Below are 18,686 nucleotides of genomic sequence, written 5' to 3'. Positions count from 1 at the left end.
AAGCTTGTTTTTTAAGCACGTGTGCTCCCTTGAACCCGTATCTCACTTGCTGGTCTTTGCTTTTTTCCACTTTGGAGAAGCTTATGTTCTCACGAGGACATGTATTTCTCTTTCTGCTTTCGTCCTTCTAGGTAAGCTTCAGTAAAAACTATCTTGCTTCACAGGAATAAAACAAAACTTTTTTTTTTCTTTTTGGATCACACCTGGCAATGCACAGGGGTTACTCCTGGCTCTGCACTCAGGAATTATCCCTGGCCATGCTCAGGACCATATGGGATATTGGGAATCGAACCTGGGTCAGTCGCGTGCAAGGCAAACACCCTACCCGCTGTGCTATTGCTCCAGCCCCACATTTTGACAGTATTGTTACTAGTGCTTATGTGGAAATTCTAGTTTGTTGGTGCAGCAGATCAAACACATGAGAAGCCGATACTCTACCACTGAGCCATATTACTTGCAATTGGGAAATTCTTAATGTAAGATAAAGCTGTCTCATTTAATACACAAAGTAGTAGTATGTCTGTCATCATGATTATATCATCAACTTTTTGGAATCTCTATTACATTTTCTTGCTCTTGTTCCTGATCAAGGCACTGCTTTCTGTGCCTTTCACTTCAACTTCAACACCTAGATATTGTCACATCCTTTTTAAAAAAATGGTAAGTAGAATAAGAGGCACTTTTGACCTTGAAAAGGGTAGTGAGTGCTTCTCCAAACTTTCTCATCTTCTAGTCTCATCCTGCAGCATAGTGGTTAAAAACAGGAATTTTGGGGGGCTGGAGTGATAGCACAGTGGGTAGGGCATTTGCCTTGCACGTGGCCGACCCGGGTTCGATTCCCAGCATCCCATATGGTCCCCTGAGCACAGCCAGGGGTAAGTCTTGAGTGCAGAGCCAGGAGTGACCCCTGAGCATCGCTGGGTGTGACCCAAAAAGAAAAAAAAAAACCATGAATTTGGGGAACCGGACTGCTTGGCTGAAAATCCTAATTCTGCTCCTTAATATGTCGTATGACCGTTGATAAGAAATGGGCTTTTTTGAAATTTAACCGGTGCCTGTCAAGATGGAAGGTTGGACTGGGAGGTAGGAGCAAATCAGGAAACACGTGGAGGGAAGTCGACACTGGTAACAGGACTGGTAATGGAACATCATATGTCAAAAATCCAACTGCGAAGAACTTTGTAATTCTCGGTGCTTTAATAAAATGAGATTTTAAAAGGAAAAAGAGAGGAATTGGTTTGTTCGTCTTCTAAATGAAGATAAATTATTTGGCACATATTAGTAAATTTCCTATTTACTATTGTAAATGTAACCTAGCTAACATTTCCTATGTTAGTATTACTGTGACCATCATCCCACCCCCATCTCTGCTTTTAAGAAGGTGATGGAGCTCCTGTTAGCTAGGTTCTTGTTGCCTCTACTTTTGAGCAGTGGACATCCACTTAAAATCGACAAATACCCATCTGTCTCCCTGCCAAGTTTTCTCAAACATTTGTTTCAATGTGGCATTTTACCCCAAAACCTGAACCTGTTACTTCTTGTGCTGTTAGTGGTAACTATCACACCAAGTAATCCAAGTTAAGAATTAATAAATGTACCACAAAGCCTGTTCTATTACATGTCCCATATCTACTTTCTTCCTTGCCATTTTAACGGCTTTCTCTTTTATGTGAGCCATTGAAACATTTCTGACTCATCCCTCGTTCTGTTACTTCTCCTCTTTGATTGATTCATTTGAGATACTACTTCCAAAGTAACTATATTTTTAATTCTTTCACCGTGCATGACAATGAAAATACTTTCAGAACATTATCTAGGTATTTCTTGGAGTCTTGAAATAACTTTTTGTTCTCTGTTCACTGATTATATAAAGTTGAAGTTCTTTTTGATGATAAAAAATCATAAACCTTCATGGTTCATGTTATTATATGATCTTTGGATTCCTGCTTCAAGCCAGATAGATAGTACAGGAGGTAAGGCAGTTGCCTGGCATGACACAACACTACTTCAAGTCCCCAGTGCTCCATAGCCCCCCAAGCTCTGCCAGAGATCACTCATGAGCACTCAGCTAGGAGTAACCTCTGACCACTTTAATCACACCCTAATTTTTGTGTGATCCCAATCTTCTCTGCTCCCCCCAGATTGCTCAGCTTCAAGTACTTATTGCCAATTCCGGGTCTAATGTAATGAAACCTTAAAGACAGCTATGTTACTTTATAGTTGTCCTTAGGATAATAAATGAGTTAAACTTTAAAATGAGTATATAAAGTGTATTCTAGTGTCCTTTACTGACAGTATAGAGAGGGAAACAGTTAAAAGGTTTTTCTCTGTAAAACAAAGTTCAGCTCTATTGTATTTACTACTATCATCCACTGTTTCCTTACACAAGTAGAGCCAGTGTCCTGGCATTAATAGAATGCCTCAGAATTGCACAGTACCTTTCTGAATGCTTGTATACTCTCGTCAGGACAAATCAAAAAGGACAAGGTGGCAAATCTGAAAATTCTTTATCACTGTATCCTCAAAGTCCAGGGGGATTGAAGTATATTCTAGTACTACTTAAATCAGTAATTCCTTTAGGTTTTATTTTTTTTTAATTGTTAGATAGTAAAATGATTCCCTCATTTTAGATTGGGCTTTTATTTTTAATATTGATCAGTTTGAAGATATAGCTACTTTTTTTTTTAAGTGTTTTGAGTGACATTACATTTTGATCAGTTACAAAATGAGTTAGGTAATCAAAAATTAAGTTTGTTCTCTTTCCTGTTCTAGTTACCGGTTTACTAAAGTAGTGAGCATACATGAGCACTTGAGAATTGGGCTTCTGGAGCAGCTGAGCAGGAAGGGAGAGGTTCATGTTCAGCATTACAAAAGACAACTTTCTCTTTTTGGAGGGGATTGCTTTGACTGTTTTCCAGGTACTGGGGAAATTCCAGATTCATTACAAGTTATTGGGATGGCTGTTATTCATTTCCTAAAATATGTTGATTACAGACTTGAGATTTATTTACGTAGTATAATTTTCATTTCACTTCATCAATTTAAAAAAGCTAGTCTGTAGTGAAATACAAAATTAAGACTCTTACGTGAATCACATTTTTTTTCCAGAGAACACTAGAAACATTCTTAGTGATCAGAATATGCTTAGTGAAAGAACTTCTAAAAAGTAACATAAGAGTAGTAGGATTTATGCATGTGTGTTTAAGAAAAAATTATATGCAGAACATGGTAGGTTTTCCAAATAACTTAAGTAGTGAAACCATATTCATTTATAATATCAATCTGTTTCTTAGAGAATGTTTAAAGAATAGCTCATAGATGCATTTTTTTAAAAAAGTTTTTTCTGATGACAGAGGTTAAAGATCTGTATTGAGCCACACAGCAAAATGTTCCTCAGCTAAGATTATTTTGACAAAATTTTTTTACAGTTTTTATGTTTCATTTTATGTTTGGTTTCAGATTCAAGATGTTAAGTCTTATTTTAAAAATCAGTTTTTACTTAGATGGACTATCATAAAAGCTCATTTTTAGGGCATTCATATAGTTTCTTCATTAGGAAACCTTTTATGGACATTCATTTTAACTTTAATTTTAAACTTAGAAAACTTGTGGGTAGTTCAAAAGTGCAATTCAGCTCTTTTTAACCAGGTGTTTCCCACTATTATTTACTGCTTTTCCATCTGAATGGCATTTGCATTTTCATTCCTTCATCATACTAGACTCTGAGAGTCAGATATGAGTTAAGACCTAGACTATCCAGAGAAATACAGTTTAGGTGATTTCATGATAGAAAGTTAGCTCAGAGAAAGTCCAGAGGAATGTGTACCATTCATTTACGAGAAATCCGAAAATGAGGGTTAACAAATAAAGAGTTTCTAACAGAAGAGAGGAATGCATGATAATCTTCACAGTCTTTGTCTTAAGACTCCTAATTCAAGTTCACATTCAAGAACACTCATCACTTGTGGTTCCTTTTGCAGTGTGGGTGAGCACAAGGGGAGAAGCAGGAAGGTGCTTTGAGGAAGCCGTAACACCCATCTTACTCACTAAGTGGCTTGCACACGGCACCATTCTTATTCCTTATAGTCCATGGTTTTTTTGTAGTAACTTGTGGTTTGCATCACCAGTGAATAATTACATCACAAAGCTGAATTAGTGAATGCCACAAAAGTCTGTCATATACAACACATAAAACTTAATTTTTTGATCCTAGGTCTTCAGATGTTTGTGTGAATTTTGCAGACTACTGACTTGGCTAGGGATCATTAAAAAATATTTAAATACAGGAATATTTAGCCTGGCACATTTACCTATCATTAATGTGGGGTTGTTGTTGTTATTTTTTAACTTTTTTTTTTAAATTTATTTTCTTTAACTCTTATTTTCTTTTGTATGAAGACTTGAAACTACTAATGGAATTCTTCAGTCTTACTAATTTTTTTTAATAAAATACTTGGCAAAATTTTGTCCAATTTTAGGACAACAGTAGGCACCAAAATATTAAACAACAACAAAATTAAACAAAATATGGTTTAGATGTGTGATTTAATATTGCTCACATTGCTTCTTACTTGAACCTTATTTCCATGGTGATAAATTGTAAGCTCTGGATCTAAAATACTGAAATATTGGTGTTGGTCAATTGAAATCAGATGATTTCACTCTCTGCCTCAGAATGACATGTCATGTATCTTATAGACTATCACAAAATTCATGCGTAGTCACAAAGACAACGTACCAACACTACTTATACAGTCAGGAAGTGGGCCTGGATTCCACACGTGGTAGATGTAGGGTCCCCTGAGTACTGCCAGGTGTGGCCCCTGGAACACAGAACCAAGAATAAGGCTTGAGCACAGCTGGGTGTGGCCCCCCAAAAACACAACCCCAAGAAAGGTATATAGGTCTAAACAGGTTGCTTTGAAACAATCAGGAAGTGATCCTCACTTTTGTTTTGGGGCCACAGCCAGCAATGCTCAGTAATTACTCTTGTTGGTTTTGGGGAACCATGTGGGCTACCAAGATCACGTGGTCTTGCGCAATGCAAATGCCCTGCCCACTGTATTGACAGCCAGGCTCTGGAAAGTGATCATTTTATAGCAGAATAATTTTATAGAGAAATGCTCCCGAGTTCTTGATTATGATTTTTATTATTGAACAAATAAAAAAAGTCATTGAATGTCATTATTACATTCAATGACAACCAAAGTTTCCAATTTCTGTAATTGTCAAGAGATGTTTATATGTGGGGGATTGGAGCAAACCAGTGGGTAGGGCATTTGCTTTGCATGTTGCAACTTGGGTTTAATCCTTGGTACCTGGAGCGATAGCACAGTGGGTAGGGCGTTTGCTTGCACGTGGCCAACCCAGGTCCCATTCCTCCGTCCCTCTCAGAGAGCCCGGCAAGCTATCCTGAGTATCTCACCCGCACAGCGGAGTCTGGCAAGCTCCCCGTGGCATATTCGATATGCCAAAAACAGTAACAGCAAGTCTCACAATGAAAACGTTACTGGCGCCCACTCAAGCAAATCAATGAACAACAGAGTGACAGTGGCCGAATATGGTCCGCTGAGCACCTCCAGGAAAGATCCCTGAGCTCAAAGCCAGAGTTAGCCTTAAGCACCACTGGGTATGGCCCAAAAACAAAACCAAGAAAAAAGGCTGTTTTTAAATTTTTGTTTAAAGTTAGAATAATGAATTGCTTTAAGTAATAGCAAATCAGACGATAAAATAAGCTATATTGTGACTGATTTTAATTGTCTTCTACCAGATTGACAGCATAGCATCATTTCATTTGACTTCTGTCTTTAATTGTGCCTTGAAATGTATACCAAAAGTTGTAGGAACTTATAATATTCCCACTGGTCTTTATATCATTCAAGAAAATAATTTCTTGAATAATATGTTCCAAGTGAGAAGTATGATAAACTCAAAATGATAGAGAAAAGTTTAGCATCATTTACAATTTTTTACCTGTTATCTGTATTAAGAAAACACTACTGAATTTTTGCTTCTTTATTTGTAAAATTTTAAGAAAAAATGTTTTTAAATTTTTTAAAACATGTTCAAAAATAGGGTAATTGGTTTCTTTAGAACTTTTTTTTTTTAGGACTTTTTTTAGTTTTTTTTTATTTTGAGTATCAGACTTTTTAGAGTATCATACTTAACTCAGTACATATTGGTCATGATGACAGCTAATATGGGTAATAATTTATCATTAAAATTGCTTGTTCTTTGGGGCCAGAGCGATAGTATAGCAGATAGGGTGTTTCCCTTGGACGCCGCCGACCCAGGTTCAATCCCCGGCATCCCATATTGTCCCTCAAGCACTGCCAGGAGTAATTCCTTAGTGCAGAGCCAGGAGTGACCCCTGAGCATTGCTGGGTGTGACCCAAAAAGGAAAAAAAAAACTTTTATTTAGCTTATTAATACTGAATTATAATCAAACTTAGATATGTCTCTGTGAAAATATGAGGGGCTCTTTTGTTTCTAGGGATTTTAAAAGCCAAGCAGCAACCCACCACCAAGTCAATCAAAAGGGCGGAGGAGTTTTTAATAGGTGCTCTTCTTTTGATTTCATAGTCATGTAGAGGGGTTTAAGCAAATGTACTTGGACTCCTTTAGTAATGTTTCTAAACATCAAAATGTTTTTAATAATGTTACTAAGTTTTGTAAAGTGTTGTTGTTGTTGTTGTTGTTGTTGTTGTTGTTTGCTTTTTGGGTCACACCTGGCGAAGCACAGGGGTTACTCCTGGCTCTGCACTCAGGAATCACCCTTGGTGATGCTCAGGGGACCATATGGGATGCTGGGAATCGAACCCAGGTCGGCCGCATGCAAGGCAAACGCCCTATCCACTGTGCTATTGCTCCAGCCCCAGTTTTGTAAAGTTTGAATAAGATCATCATCATCATCATCCCGTTGATCGTCAAATTTCTCAAGCAGTCTCAGTAACGTCTCCATTCACCCTAGCCCTGAGATTTTAGCAGCCACTCTTTACTCGTCCTTCCCAATGGTGCCGCATTAGAGGCTCTTTCAGGGTCAGGGGAATGAGACCCAGCATTGTTACTGGTTTTGGCATATGAATACACCATAGGGAGTATGCTAGACTGTCCCATGGGGGCAGGATTTAATAAGATAAATGTCTTAAACATAGACAAAAATATTTTTAGTAAGCATTTATATATTGTGCTCAAGCTAAGTTTAAATGGTGCTCCGTGCTGGACAGTGAGACAGAGGACTTTCTGGTCTCTCTCCTCAGGGAAGCCTCAGTCTTTAAACAGTAGAGCCAAACTGAAAACTAAACATACCATATGTTACATGCAAACTAAAAACAAAAGTTGCAGTAGCACTGTCATCCCGTTGCTCATTGATTTGCTCCAGCGGACACCAGTAACATCTCCATTGTGAGACTTATTGTTACTGTTTTTGGCATATTGAATATGCCAAGGGGAGCTTGCCAGGCTCTGCCATGTCGGCGAGATACTCTTGGTAGCTTACCAGGCTCTCCGAGAGGGATGAAGGAATCGAACCCAGGTCGGCCACGTGCAAGGCAAACACCCTACCTGCTATGCTATCACTCCAGCCCATGCGGTTTTGGTAGACTGTGTGGTCGAAAAGTTACAGTATGTTATAAAATCAACACTGCCTGAAAGTTAGCACTAAATAAGCAAGATGAATCTATTTTAAGGAGGAAGAAACACTGGAATCTAGAAAAACTTTTAGATGAGGTATCTAAGTATTAATGATTTGTAAGAGTTAATAAAGAAAAAAAGGTACATTTTAAACACCTGGAGTAATGTTGCAAACTAGACAAAGAATGCATGGAAGTCAGAGATCTCTAAATAATCTAATAAGGCGACAAATAAAGTGGTTTTGGTTAACAAGGGACAGGGCTGCATAGGTGACTGGCCCTTTTTAAAAGAGTTTAGATTTTCATTTGAAGTTGCTGTTAAATTACTTAAAATGGACAGTTAGGTCAAAATGTAGGAAAATGAACTCTGGATGCTGCTGAAAAGCTAGCATATATTCAGAAACTCCAAGATAAGGATACATTGAGTGACTAAGTAAAATCAGAGTTAAGTTTGCACAACTTGATCCTGTGAAGAACCTTGTAATGCCGTAAAGTAGGTTTTTGATAAGTCCATGCTGCAACAGTAGTGGAACATTATATTCCAGAGCTCTTCAGTAGAAGGATTTGAAAATGAATTATTAGTTAATAATTGGAAATTGCTCCTGAACTTTCTTTGCCTCACTTATTACTTAAGTGCGGATCCTTTTTGTAGTAAGTCATCTGTTCAAAAATAGATCTCATGACACTTATGAGAACACCAAGAATATTAGTATGGTAATACTACGGGATGGTGTTAATGCTTTCTTCAAACACTGGTGTAATCTAGGTTGCCTCGTCCTGCCTCCAATGCTGAGTTTATAGTTAAGCAAACAGTCATACCAAAAGGAAAAGATAAAATGAAACTCAGAAGGTATACATGATTTTTAAGTGGTGACATGAAAAGTGTGACAGGAGGAAAGTGTCCTTTTCTTTAATATTGTCATACATGTCATATGATCTACTTTTATCTTTCTCAAACTCACACACAGGTTTTAACTGTTCACGTTGCTGTCATTGTGAGAGAATCATACATAACAAGTTCCACGAGTTGATAAGCAATTCTCCTTTTTTGCACTGAGGTTGGGACAGCCTACCAATTAGACACTTTATGTTTTAATATAGAAAATTCTAAAATAGACATTATTAGCATGAGCAAATACAAATTATAATTGAAACCACAAAATAGAGTATCATACCTTATTCTCTTTTTTTTTTTTTTTTGGAGTTCAGCCAAACAGTATATGGCATATAATCAGAGTTTGTTTATAGTTTGTGGGTTATTGGCATGAGTTTACCTAAACTATTTAATGTAATCCAAGAATGATAAGCAGACTTTGAAAGCTTTGATTTCCATTAGCATAAACCTGAGGTCTCGGAAGTTGGTTTCTGCTACTAGTCTTTTACACTTGATTGTAAGACTGCGGGTGTTGGGTGGGCAAAGGTAGCTCACGGGTGGGAGTCCATGCTTTGTATTCAGGAGCTCAGGTTCTGTTCGTCCCCCGCCCCCCCACTGAGCAGGGGGGGATTCCTAAGTACTGAATACTAAGAGTGAGCACTGCCCAGTATAGCGCCCAGAACAGAGAAATTTACATATAAACAAAGGTCTCTTAGTCATTGCTGATTATCGTTAATGACACTAGAAATCTGGTACATTAAATAATATTGCGTTCATACGATACTATTTGACATACTCTAACGTAACCTGATACAATGTGTCCAAACTACTGGGCTATCATTTTTTCATATAAATTATACCATTTAAAATGGAGAAGAAAAGTAAGAAATAAGTTGGAGTATTCGCTTTTTTATATTTCAATCTTTCTGTGAAGGAAATTTGGTTTTTCTGGTGTTAAAGCAGATCAGGAAGGAGTAATAACACTTCACCAGTGGTTCACATAACAGAAGTTTGTTTCCTCAGGCTTAACTAATCTATACTGTCCCTTCTTCTAAAAGGGACAGTATAGATTAGTCCCTTAGATGAATTCCCATTTGGCCATTCATCCTATTTGAATGGCCAAATGGGAAGTTTAAAGGCTGCTCTTTTGTGATAAGGAATTAATAGTGAATGCTGTAAACACCTCTTTAGAGTTAATTTGTTTGCACTCAGTTTTTACGAATTAATTTGCAGGTGCCTGGATTAAGTAGCAATCCATGATTTCTACCTCTCTATTAAGTACAAGAGAGAAAAGTTTGAACTACTTTTTCAGTTAACAGGTAGCTTGCTGTGATTAAAATGAATGCAGAGTTTACAGGAACAAATGCTAGCATTTTCCCTTACTCACTCATTCTAATCAATTAAATTTGGGAAATGAATAATTGTTTCTTTGACTGGTTACTTAGTACAAGAGTTTTCATCATTTTTCCTATTTCCAGTTTTTCCTATTTCCTATTTAATTTTATGGCAAATCAATTTGTTTCTCTCTTCATATTAAAATACTTTAAGGAAACTCTGTGTGGCTACTTTTACATGAAAATATATTCTGTTCTTTGCAGTGTTTGAGCAACACACCTCCACTTACTGAATATTTCCTCAATGATAAGTATCAAGAAGAACTGAATTTTGACAATCCCTTAGGAATGAGAGGTGAAATAGCTAAGTCTTATGCTGAATTGATCAAACAAATGTGGTCTGGAAAATTTAGCTACGTCACACCAAGAGCCTTTAAGGTTTGTATCGTGAGTGTGTTCCAGCAAGTGCTGCATTGCCTCTTAGCAGCCCCCCCTCTCCCCCCCCCCCCCGCCAAAAAAGAAAAAAAATGGTTATTTGGGAGAGAGGTGAAAAGTCTCAACCCCCATTCACACAGCCACCAAATGGCATAGCACATAGACTGAAAATGCATTTTATCACGTGTGGAATGTTTAAGGGAAAGCGGTGGGTGTGCTCAGGATAGTAGAGCATGTGCAGTAGGTAGCACGCTTCCCCATTCTCGCTTCCCCATTCTCTCCCGTGAGGGTGATGTCTCTCAGTGTCTTTCAAAAAGGTCCTGGGGAAAGGGAGAGAAAGAAGGAAATTGTCTGCCATATGGGCAGGGGGAGGGGCGGGGTGGAGGAGGCGGGATGCTGGGGGCACTGGTGGAGAGATGGGTGTCCCATCATGTATGACCGAAGCACAAACAAGAAAGCTTTGTAGTTGTAGCTCATGGTGATCCAATACAAATAAGTCAATAAACAAAGGAAGCTAGACCATGAAGTGCCAGGGGGGAAAATGGTCCTGGGGGTAGGAAGGGATATATAGAAGAAAGTTTGAGAGCTGGATAGTAGTACAGCAGGTAAGGTGCTTGCCTGGCTCGTGACTAACTTGAGTTTCATCCCCTCCATACCAGATGGTCCCTGAGCACTACCAGGAGTAATGGAACCCCTAAGCATTGCTCGGTATTGTCTTCCCCCCCAGAAAAAAAAAAAGAAAAAAGGTTGAGAAACACCAGTATAATGATGATTATATAGAGGGGTTGGAGAGATAGTACAGTGGGCAAGGCACTTGCCTGCCACACAGCCATCCTGGGGTAGATTCCTGGCATCCCAAATGGTCCCCCGAGCACCACCGGGAGTGATTCCTGGCTGTAGAGCAGGAGTACCCCAGAGTTTGCCAGGTGTGACACCTCTCCCCTCCACCCCCCCCCCGAAAAAAAAAAAAAGATTATATAGGGGGCCAGAGCGATAGTACAGTGGGGAGGGCGTTTGCCTTTCTCTCAGCCTACCCGGGCTCAATCCCCAGCATCCCATAGGGTCCCCTGAGCACTGCCAGGAGTAATTCCTGTGTGCAGAGCTAGAAATAACCCTTGAGCATCGCTGGGTGTGACCCAAATTTTAAAATATATATATGTATATGTATATATATATATATAACAGCAGTATGGTTTAGAATACAATTTTTGATAAATCTACATATATTTTATATAGATATAAAGACTAAATTCCTTGTCACTGAACTCTAACAACTAATAGTACTCTGAGAATCATTCTAAGTTTAAAAAATTACTAAAATGGAACTAGTCTACAAAATAGGCACTAAATATAAAATATACTTTTAATGTAGTTAAGCTTCTTAAGTTTTTCTTTCTGATTTTTAAAGTGGTTCTTAGAATTAAAGTTTTGATTTAGTTTATCATTCATTCCTATTTAATCATTCATATCATTCATATTATCCCTATGAGGAAAAAATAGAGGGTTAGCTTGACCGATGAGCACATGCACAGCGTGTGAGAAGGCCCAGGTTCGGTCCGTCCTGCCGAGAACAGCTCCCTAAAACCAAAGGCTGCCAGGAAATTTCCATTTCTGTTGCTGAAAAGTTTCACTATTACATAGATATTAGAAATTTTCAACATTTAAGAAAAGTAAGCAATTTTCAGCCATAATTTCGGAAAAAGAATGACATTCATATAATATATCTACTAGGAAATATTGTATAAGCTATAAAATAATTCTTTAGGGAAAAAAATTTTTAACTCCTGTGTTTATCTTCTTCAACTTTCTAAACTTCAACCAAGCTAGTTCAAGCAAACTATCTCTCAACCATGATTCCAGTTAGTTTTTTATTTCTGGATATTGTTTTTAAATTGTGTGTAAATAGACTCTGGATCTTTCTTTCACATTTTTCTGCAGCCTTATCACAAAAATATTTGATAAAAGCTAAGACTCAGGAAATTCTATATAAGCAAGAATAGTTCTGTTTTTTTAGTATTTTTCACTTTATAAGAAAATTTGACCATATTTCTCCATGTTCTTCTCTCCAGTCAGCATTTAATTTATTTTGTGGATTAGTTATGATTTTAAAAGATTTATAAACGTATAATTATATGTTGTAGTGTATTATTATCTGCTTCCCAAATATTTGCATGGGACAATTAAGAAGACCTACAACTAAGAAATAAAATCACCAGGAAAATTCTTTGACAGTTTAGTTGCAATTAATGACAAGTTTTAAAACCAAACAATGATGAATACTTTGTGATGGTAGGGGGGACTTGGGGACTCCAGCGATCAAACCCAGGCCTCACATCTTTAATGGATGTGCTGTAGTCAAGCCACATCTCTGGCCCTATACTTATGTGTATTTTAAGGATTCCCTGTCTTGGTCTTTTTGTCCCAGGTAAACTTCATTGGGTGCTTGCTGAAAATTAAAACAAAATGAGACTCGTATATTCCCATTGCATATCAATGTAGTCCTTTGTATTTTTTACAGTAGATATGTTTTATAACTATTGAGCCATGAACATTAAATTAACAAATATTGAAACTGAACTCCTTGGTGAAATACAGGTTAGACTCTTGTATCTATCAGAGCAGTTTTATTTTACTGTTATAGACTGTATACAGTCTTGTCTTGTGGGTGGTTATGTCCAGAGCCATTTTATTTGATATATATTTTGGATTGATGAAGACTGTGTTCAAAGCCAGGAGCACTGTATTGTGTATGAACAAGGCTTATCTAGTACTTGTATTTTGCCCATTTCTTTTCTCTGTAAGGTACATCACAACATAGCTTGTTGTACTAGGAACACTTGTCAGTATTTCAGCCTTACACTTGTGGCCACTTAAATTAGCACCAACAGCAACCCAGAAAAAGCACAAGAAGTGAGGGAAAGCATACACTAAAGTGAGCACAAAAGACAAATGTTGTGTGAAGACTAAAATAAGAAGGTAGAGCAATGGTCAGCCCCAGTTTGTCAATATTACCCCAGCGAGGGACATTCATATCAGAGAGTTCAAATTTTTTATCACCTTCTCCATGTCCGGCAGTAAGTTAAAGTGCAAAAGTGTCAGGAGTTGCTTTGAAGCTTACAAATACAATTTTATTGGTATTTTCTCCAGAATTGGTTCTATAGTTTTGCTTCTCTTACAGACACAAGTAGGACGTTTTGCACCGCAGTTCTCTGGATACCAGCAGCAAGACTGTCAAGAATTACTAGCTTTCCTGTTGGATGGTCTACATGAGGATTTGAATAGAATTAGGAAAAAACCATACATACAACTAAAAGACGCCGATGGGAGGCCAGATAAGGTAAATTTTAATAATATTATTGTCATCATTGTTAATAAATAATGTGATTTCTCATTGTAATATATGTCCATTTTCCTCAAAGGTGGTTGCTGAAGAAGCCTGGGAAAATCATTTAAAAAGAAATGATTCTATCATAGTCGACATATTTCATGGCCTTTTCAAGTCAACTTTAGTATGTCCTGAATGTGCAAAGATTTCAGTCACATTTGACCCTTTTTGTTACTTGACACTTCCTTTGCCCATGAAAAAAGAGCGTACCTTAGAAGTTTACTTAGTTAGAATGGATCCACTTACCAAACCTATGCAGGTGAGTAATGATTATTTTCCTTGTACTTTGAAAATACTGTGTTGGGGCCAGAGCGATAGTACAGCAGGTAGGGTGTTTGCCTTGCATGCAGCCTCCCTGGGTTCGATTCCTGGCATCCCATATGATCCCCCCAGCACCACCAGGACTGATTCCTGAGTGCAGAGCTAGGAGTAACCCAAGTATTGCCCAGTGTGACCCAACAAGCAAAAAAAAAAAAAAACTGTGTTGACTGCTTATGCATCAGCACATTTTGATGCTATTTATTTGTGAAAGTTTTCCTAAGCCAAATGTTTTAGGAAGTAATACAACCTTTTAGAATTTTGAAAGGCTGAGGGATGTTTAATAGAACTTGTCATATGCAAACAAAATCCTCAGACATTATCAAAGAACGTCCCAGAGTATAATAAAAACCACTTACTACAAACTAACATTGTGTTCAGTGGTGAAAAAATGGAAACCTTTCCATTTAAGATCAGGCACAAGGATGACCATCACTATTATTCAGCATAGTATTAAATATTAAAAGGATTAAAATTGGAAAAGAAGTCAAGAATATCAGTTTGCATTGACTTAGAAAATTGTAGCAATACCAGCCAAAAAAACCTACTGGAAACAACTTATATGGCTATATGGTGCTAGGAATTGAACCCAGTTTGGGCACGCGACACCCTCACCACTGTACTGTGTGCCAGCACCAGCATCAAAGGTCTTTGTGATCTACATTCTCCTTAGCAATTTATCCTGCTTTCAATAAATGGGAAAACTGGGGAACTACATGCAAAGTAATGAGGCTAGACTGCTATTTCCATACACAAAAGTTGATTCTGAATAAATCAAAGACTTGAATATAAGACCTGAAACCATAAAATACATAAGAAATTTATGTGTTTCTTATGTATTTTTATGTATTTCATAGGAAGTTGCATGGGTGGCAGACTCAAAATTAATGAAATCTGTGTTTTTTCTGTATGCAAACAAGAGGTAGAAGGAGTTTTTTTTAATCACAGTAATGATTTTGAACAACCCAAAAAGTCAAGTACACGGGGATTAACAGAAGAGGTGAAGGACTTACACACAGGAAACGATGTCACCATTTAAAGAAGTAGAAGACAACACAGGGAAATGGAAACAAAGATTGTTCATGAAATGGAAAGAGAAATCTTGTTAAAGTGACCAGCCTACCCTAAGTACTATACAGATTCAATGCAGTCCTATAAAAATTCCTATGGCATTGTTTTTAAGGACATATACCAAATACTGCCAAAATTGATATGGAAAAATAAAAGTTGCTAAAGAATCCCTGGTGTGGAGTGACGTTTCTCTCTCCCCCAATTTCAGATTATTCTATAAAGCTGTAGTAATCAAAGCTGTAGTGTTTTGGTTACTATGTGTGATATTGGAATAAAGGTAGATTCACAGTTCAGTGGAAAATATTTCTCATCCCCGTGCTAAGGAGGCTTCTCCTCCTTCACTAAGAAGAGTTAGTGTGGAATTTTCATGACAGTTCTCTAGGAATATCCAAAGGCAGTGACCTACCCAGATTGGCAATGATGCACCTGAGATCTGGACGTAAAAGCATTACGGCCCAAGAGATGGCATGTTCAAGGGCTGAAGGCAAAAGACAGCATGGCCCACTTCTGAAATACATGTAGATGAATTGATAAGCAGGATGTAGATTATAAAAAAATCTTGATGCTGGTGCTGGGAGATAGTACAGTGGTTAGAGTGTCACATACCTAAATTGGGTTCAGTCCTAGCATCAGATGGTCAAGAAAGGCACGTGACAGTGTGGCCCTAGAGGCCCCCAATATCACCCGGGTGGTATGGTGTCCTTGGCACTTTGAAACCCAAGAAGCTTATCCTTCGGCCCTCATTAAGCCACCAACCCATTTCGCCGAGAACTGTCAGGTGGGCCCTCCATGGGTGGCCCAAAAAGGAGGAGGAGAAGAAAGCTAATCTGGATCCATAGTAGGAATAGGAAGTTTGGGCTTCATCCTAAGACATTACAGGAGAAGGAGATTATCTACCCAGATTTGTGTTCGAGGAAAGGCAAGACTGGCTCCTCAAGGATTGAATTAGAACACTTAGACTAAGATCCAGTGAAAGGATTTTGCAGTGTCGTGAGGACAGTGAATGGAAAAACCAGTTGACTGCTGGAGGAGAAAATGTTTTCTCAAGCATATTTTACCCAAGGATAAAGTATTCTTTGTTGCATTGGGAAATTGAGGGAACACTTGGGTGTTGGGTTTTTTTTGTTTGTTTTGTTTTAAATAGAGTAGGATTAATAGTTTAAAAGAAACCTGTTTCTGTGTTGACTGTTTTGACACCTGCTGTGATCTAAATCTGTGTTTAGTTCTGTGTATGTTGAAATACATGAGAAAAAGACATCGGTGGGCATTGAGTTTATGTGTCCAGGCTAGAGAAGGAGAGATATATACTTAAAATTTAAATTGGACAATGAGGGGCTGGAACGATAGCACAGTGGGTAGGGCGTTTGCCCTGCACGCAGCCGACCCGGGTTCGAGTCCCAGCATCTCATATGGTCCCCCAAACACTGCCAGGAGTAATTCCTGAGTGCATGAGCCAGGAGTAACCCCTGTGCGTCGCTGGGTGTGACCCAAAAAGCAAATAAATAAATAAATAAATTGGACAATGAATTTGCCCTGTGTAGATGGTGTTGAGCATCTTAGAAGGGTGAATGATCGAAATCTAAGGTGATCCTGTAGTTTGTCATCTAAACCATAAAAGTTTTCCATCAAAAACTATAAAACCCCTTAAAAATTGATGGGGCTGGTTCTCGTTTGGTTGTGTTGGGGGAGGGCAACTGTGCTTAGGACTGAAACCTGGAGGTGCTCAGCGGACCCGTATGTGGTACTGGGGTTCGAATGTGTCAGCTTGGTGCAAGGTGAGCTCCTTACCCCTCATTGTCAGAAGCAAGAGAAGGAAATGTTTCTCGAGACTGATTTGATTACTGGGCTTTAACAGGAGTCAAAACTAGATGATGATTGCTTATATTTAGATTCCAGAGAAAGAAAAAAATGGAATTCATACCGTTGATACTAGGGTTAGCTGTGAGCGGGAAGACTGACACTTTTCATCCTGTCTCTGTAAATTAAAAGAGAAAGAGAAAAGGAGTTATTGGACACTGTTAAGGAGGCAGGTAGTTGGATACTTTCCTTCCCTACAGCTTCTATTTTCTTGGCCAAATAGGTATTCGACCTGTAGCAGGAGAATAGTAAATTAAGTCTAAGAAATAGTGACTATTTTAAGTAGTTATTAAAGGATAAGCAAATTAAAAAAAGATAACTTTCTGGTTACTACCCAAGAAATCATTTTGAGATGTTATTACACTGCATTTGTATTGAATTTCATTTCTCACATGGCAGTTCTCTCCAGGATTTCTGAACAGCTCTAGAGTGTGTAAGAGAGTAAAACAACAGCAAAGCGGTCAGATTTGGCACGGAATAGTCGGAGTGATATATGGTGTGTAGTCTCAGTTAGAAGGGCAAAGAGACAGCTTGGAACTGGGAGACTAGGAGGAAATCAAAAACTAAAAGTGAGATTTCAGTGCATGCAGAAACCAGAAAAGACTGGACTTGCAGGGAAAGTACGAAGTGGTTAAAGAGTGGCCTGTAAAAGTGTAAAATGTCGCAGATGGAGTTTTCAGGTTATGAAATGATTATGATCCAAGTAGTAAAATGTAGTTGAATGCAGGTTATGTGACTTTGAATTAGAAGCCAGGGAACAGTAGGTGAGGGCCCTCGTATAGATACTATGAGGCTATTGACAAGATTGGGAACACACTGGGATCTAAATGTCAAGGGAGTAAGAGGAAGCAGCGGTGAGGTCAGTTCTCACTCCACTGATTTTTGTTCCGGATAAATTCAGGATTGGGGATGTGGCTCAGTGATAGACATTTACATTTCTTGCTATATTTCATGCATCCAGATGTGTTTAAGGCCCTGTGTTTGGTTCACATGTTTAAGACACTTTTTTTCTAAGTGTTAAATTCATTGTAATTTGTTGTTATCTTTTAGTACAAAGTGGTTGTCCCCAAAATTGGAAACATACAAGATCTTTGTACGGCACTCTGTACTTTGTCAGGCGTACCTGCAGATAAGGTAAGATGTTTCTGGAATTGAAGTGATGGACTTAGATTTGCAGTGTTGTAAAACCAACTTAATAGAATTTCCATTCTTTTTTTTAGATGATAGTCACTGATATATACAATCATAGATTTCACAGAATATTTGCCATGGATGAAAACCTTAGTAGTATTATGGAGCGAGATGATATTTATGTGTAAGTATAAACTACATTGTGTAAAATAGTAAGAAAAATTCAAAAGAAATAGCAAAAAAAAAATCTCAGTTTATCATCCATTTTTTTCCTTGCAGGTTTGAGATTAACATCAATAGGACAGAAGATACAGAGCATGTGATTATTCCTGTTTGCCTAAGAGAAAAATTTAGACATTCAAGTTACACACACCATACTGGTTCCTCACTTTTTGGTCAGCCTTTTCTTATAGCAGTACCACGAAACAATACTGAAGATAAACTCTATAATCTTCTACTTTTGAGAATGTGGTAAGTGCAAGGCAGTGCTACACCAGCAAAATAAAATACAACAGCTAATTAAAGTGTGCGAGGTACTGTGAAACTACATTGAAAGTGTGTATTATATCAATCTTTTTAGGTAGGGAGCAATTTAAAAATCAAGTTATTGTCTAATCTAGCTTCATAATCATATAAACCGCATTATTATT

The 18,686-nt window shown here is 37.9% G+C and overlaps 1 protein-coding gene across 5 annotated transcripts in view; it reads left to right on the top strand.

Moving 5' to 3' along the window:
• Nucleotides 1–18,686, top strand: part of USP15 (ubiquitin specific peptidase 15) — a 120,183-nt gene that overhangs the window by 83,267 nt on the left and 18,230 nt on the right. For 4 of the 5 annotated variants that reach the window (XR_008628520.1, XM_055126500.1, XM_055126503.1 and 1 more), the window contains 6 exons: nt 10,104–10,277; nt 13,453–13,611; nt 13,694–13,918; nt 17,956–18,039; nt 18,126–18,220; nt 18,316–18,507. Coding sequence is in view for 4 of the 5 variants with exons in the window: in XM_055126500.1 (XP_054982475.1) it covers nt 10,104–10,277; nt 13,453–13,611; nt 13,694–13,918; nt 17,956–18,039; nt 18,126–18,220; nt 18,316–18,507 (929 nt within the window). In the remaining variant the exon portion in view is untranslated. Of the gene's footprint in view, nt 1–2,819; nt 2,919–10,103; nt 10,278–13,452; nt 13,612–13,693; nt 13,919–17,955; nt 18,040–18,125; nt 18,221–18,315; nt 18,508–18,686 lie in introns of those variants that run through there. The other variant, XM_055126502.1, reaches the window with a different exon arrangement.

This window comes from Sorex araneus, chromosome 2 (assembly GCF_027595985.1).
Source record: "Sorex araneus isolate mSorAra2 chromosome 2, mSorAra2.pri, whole genome shotgun sequence".
Lineage (NCBI taxonomy): Eukaryota > Metazoa > Chordata > Mammalia > Eulipotyphla > Soricidae > Sorex > Sorex araneus.
The sequence above is the reverse complement of the archived record's forward strand: the minus strand, read 5'-3'. Positions and strand labels throughout refer to the sequence as shown.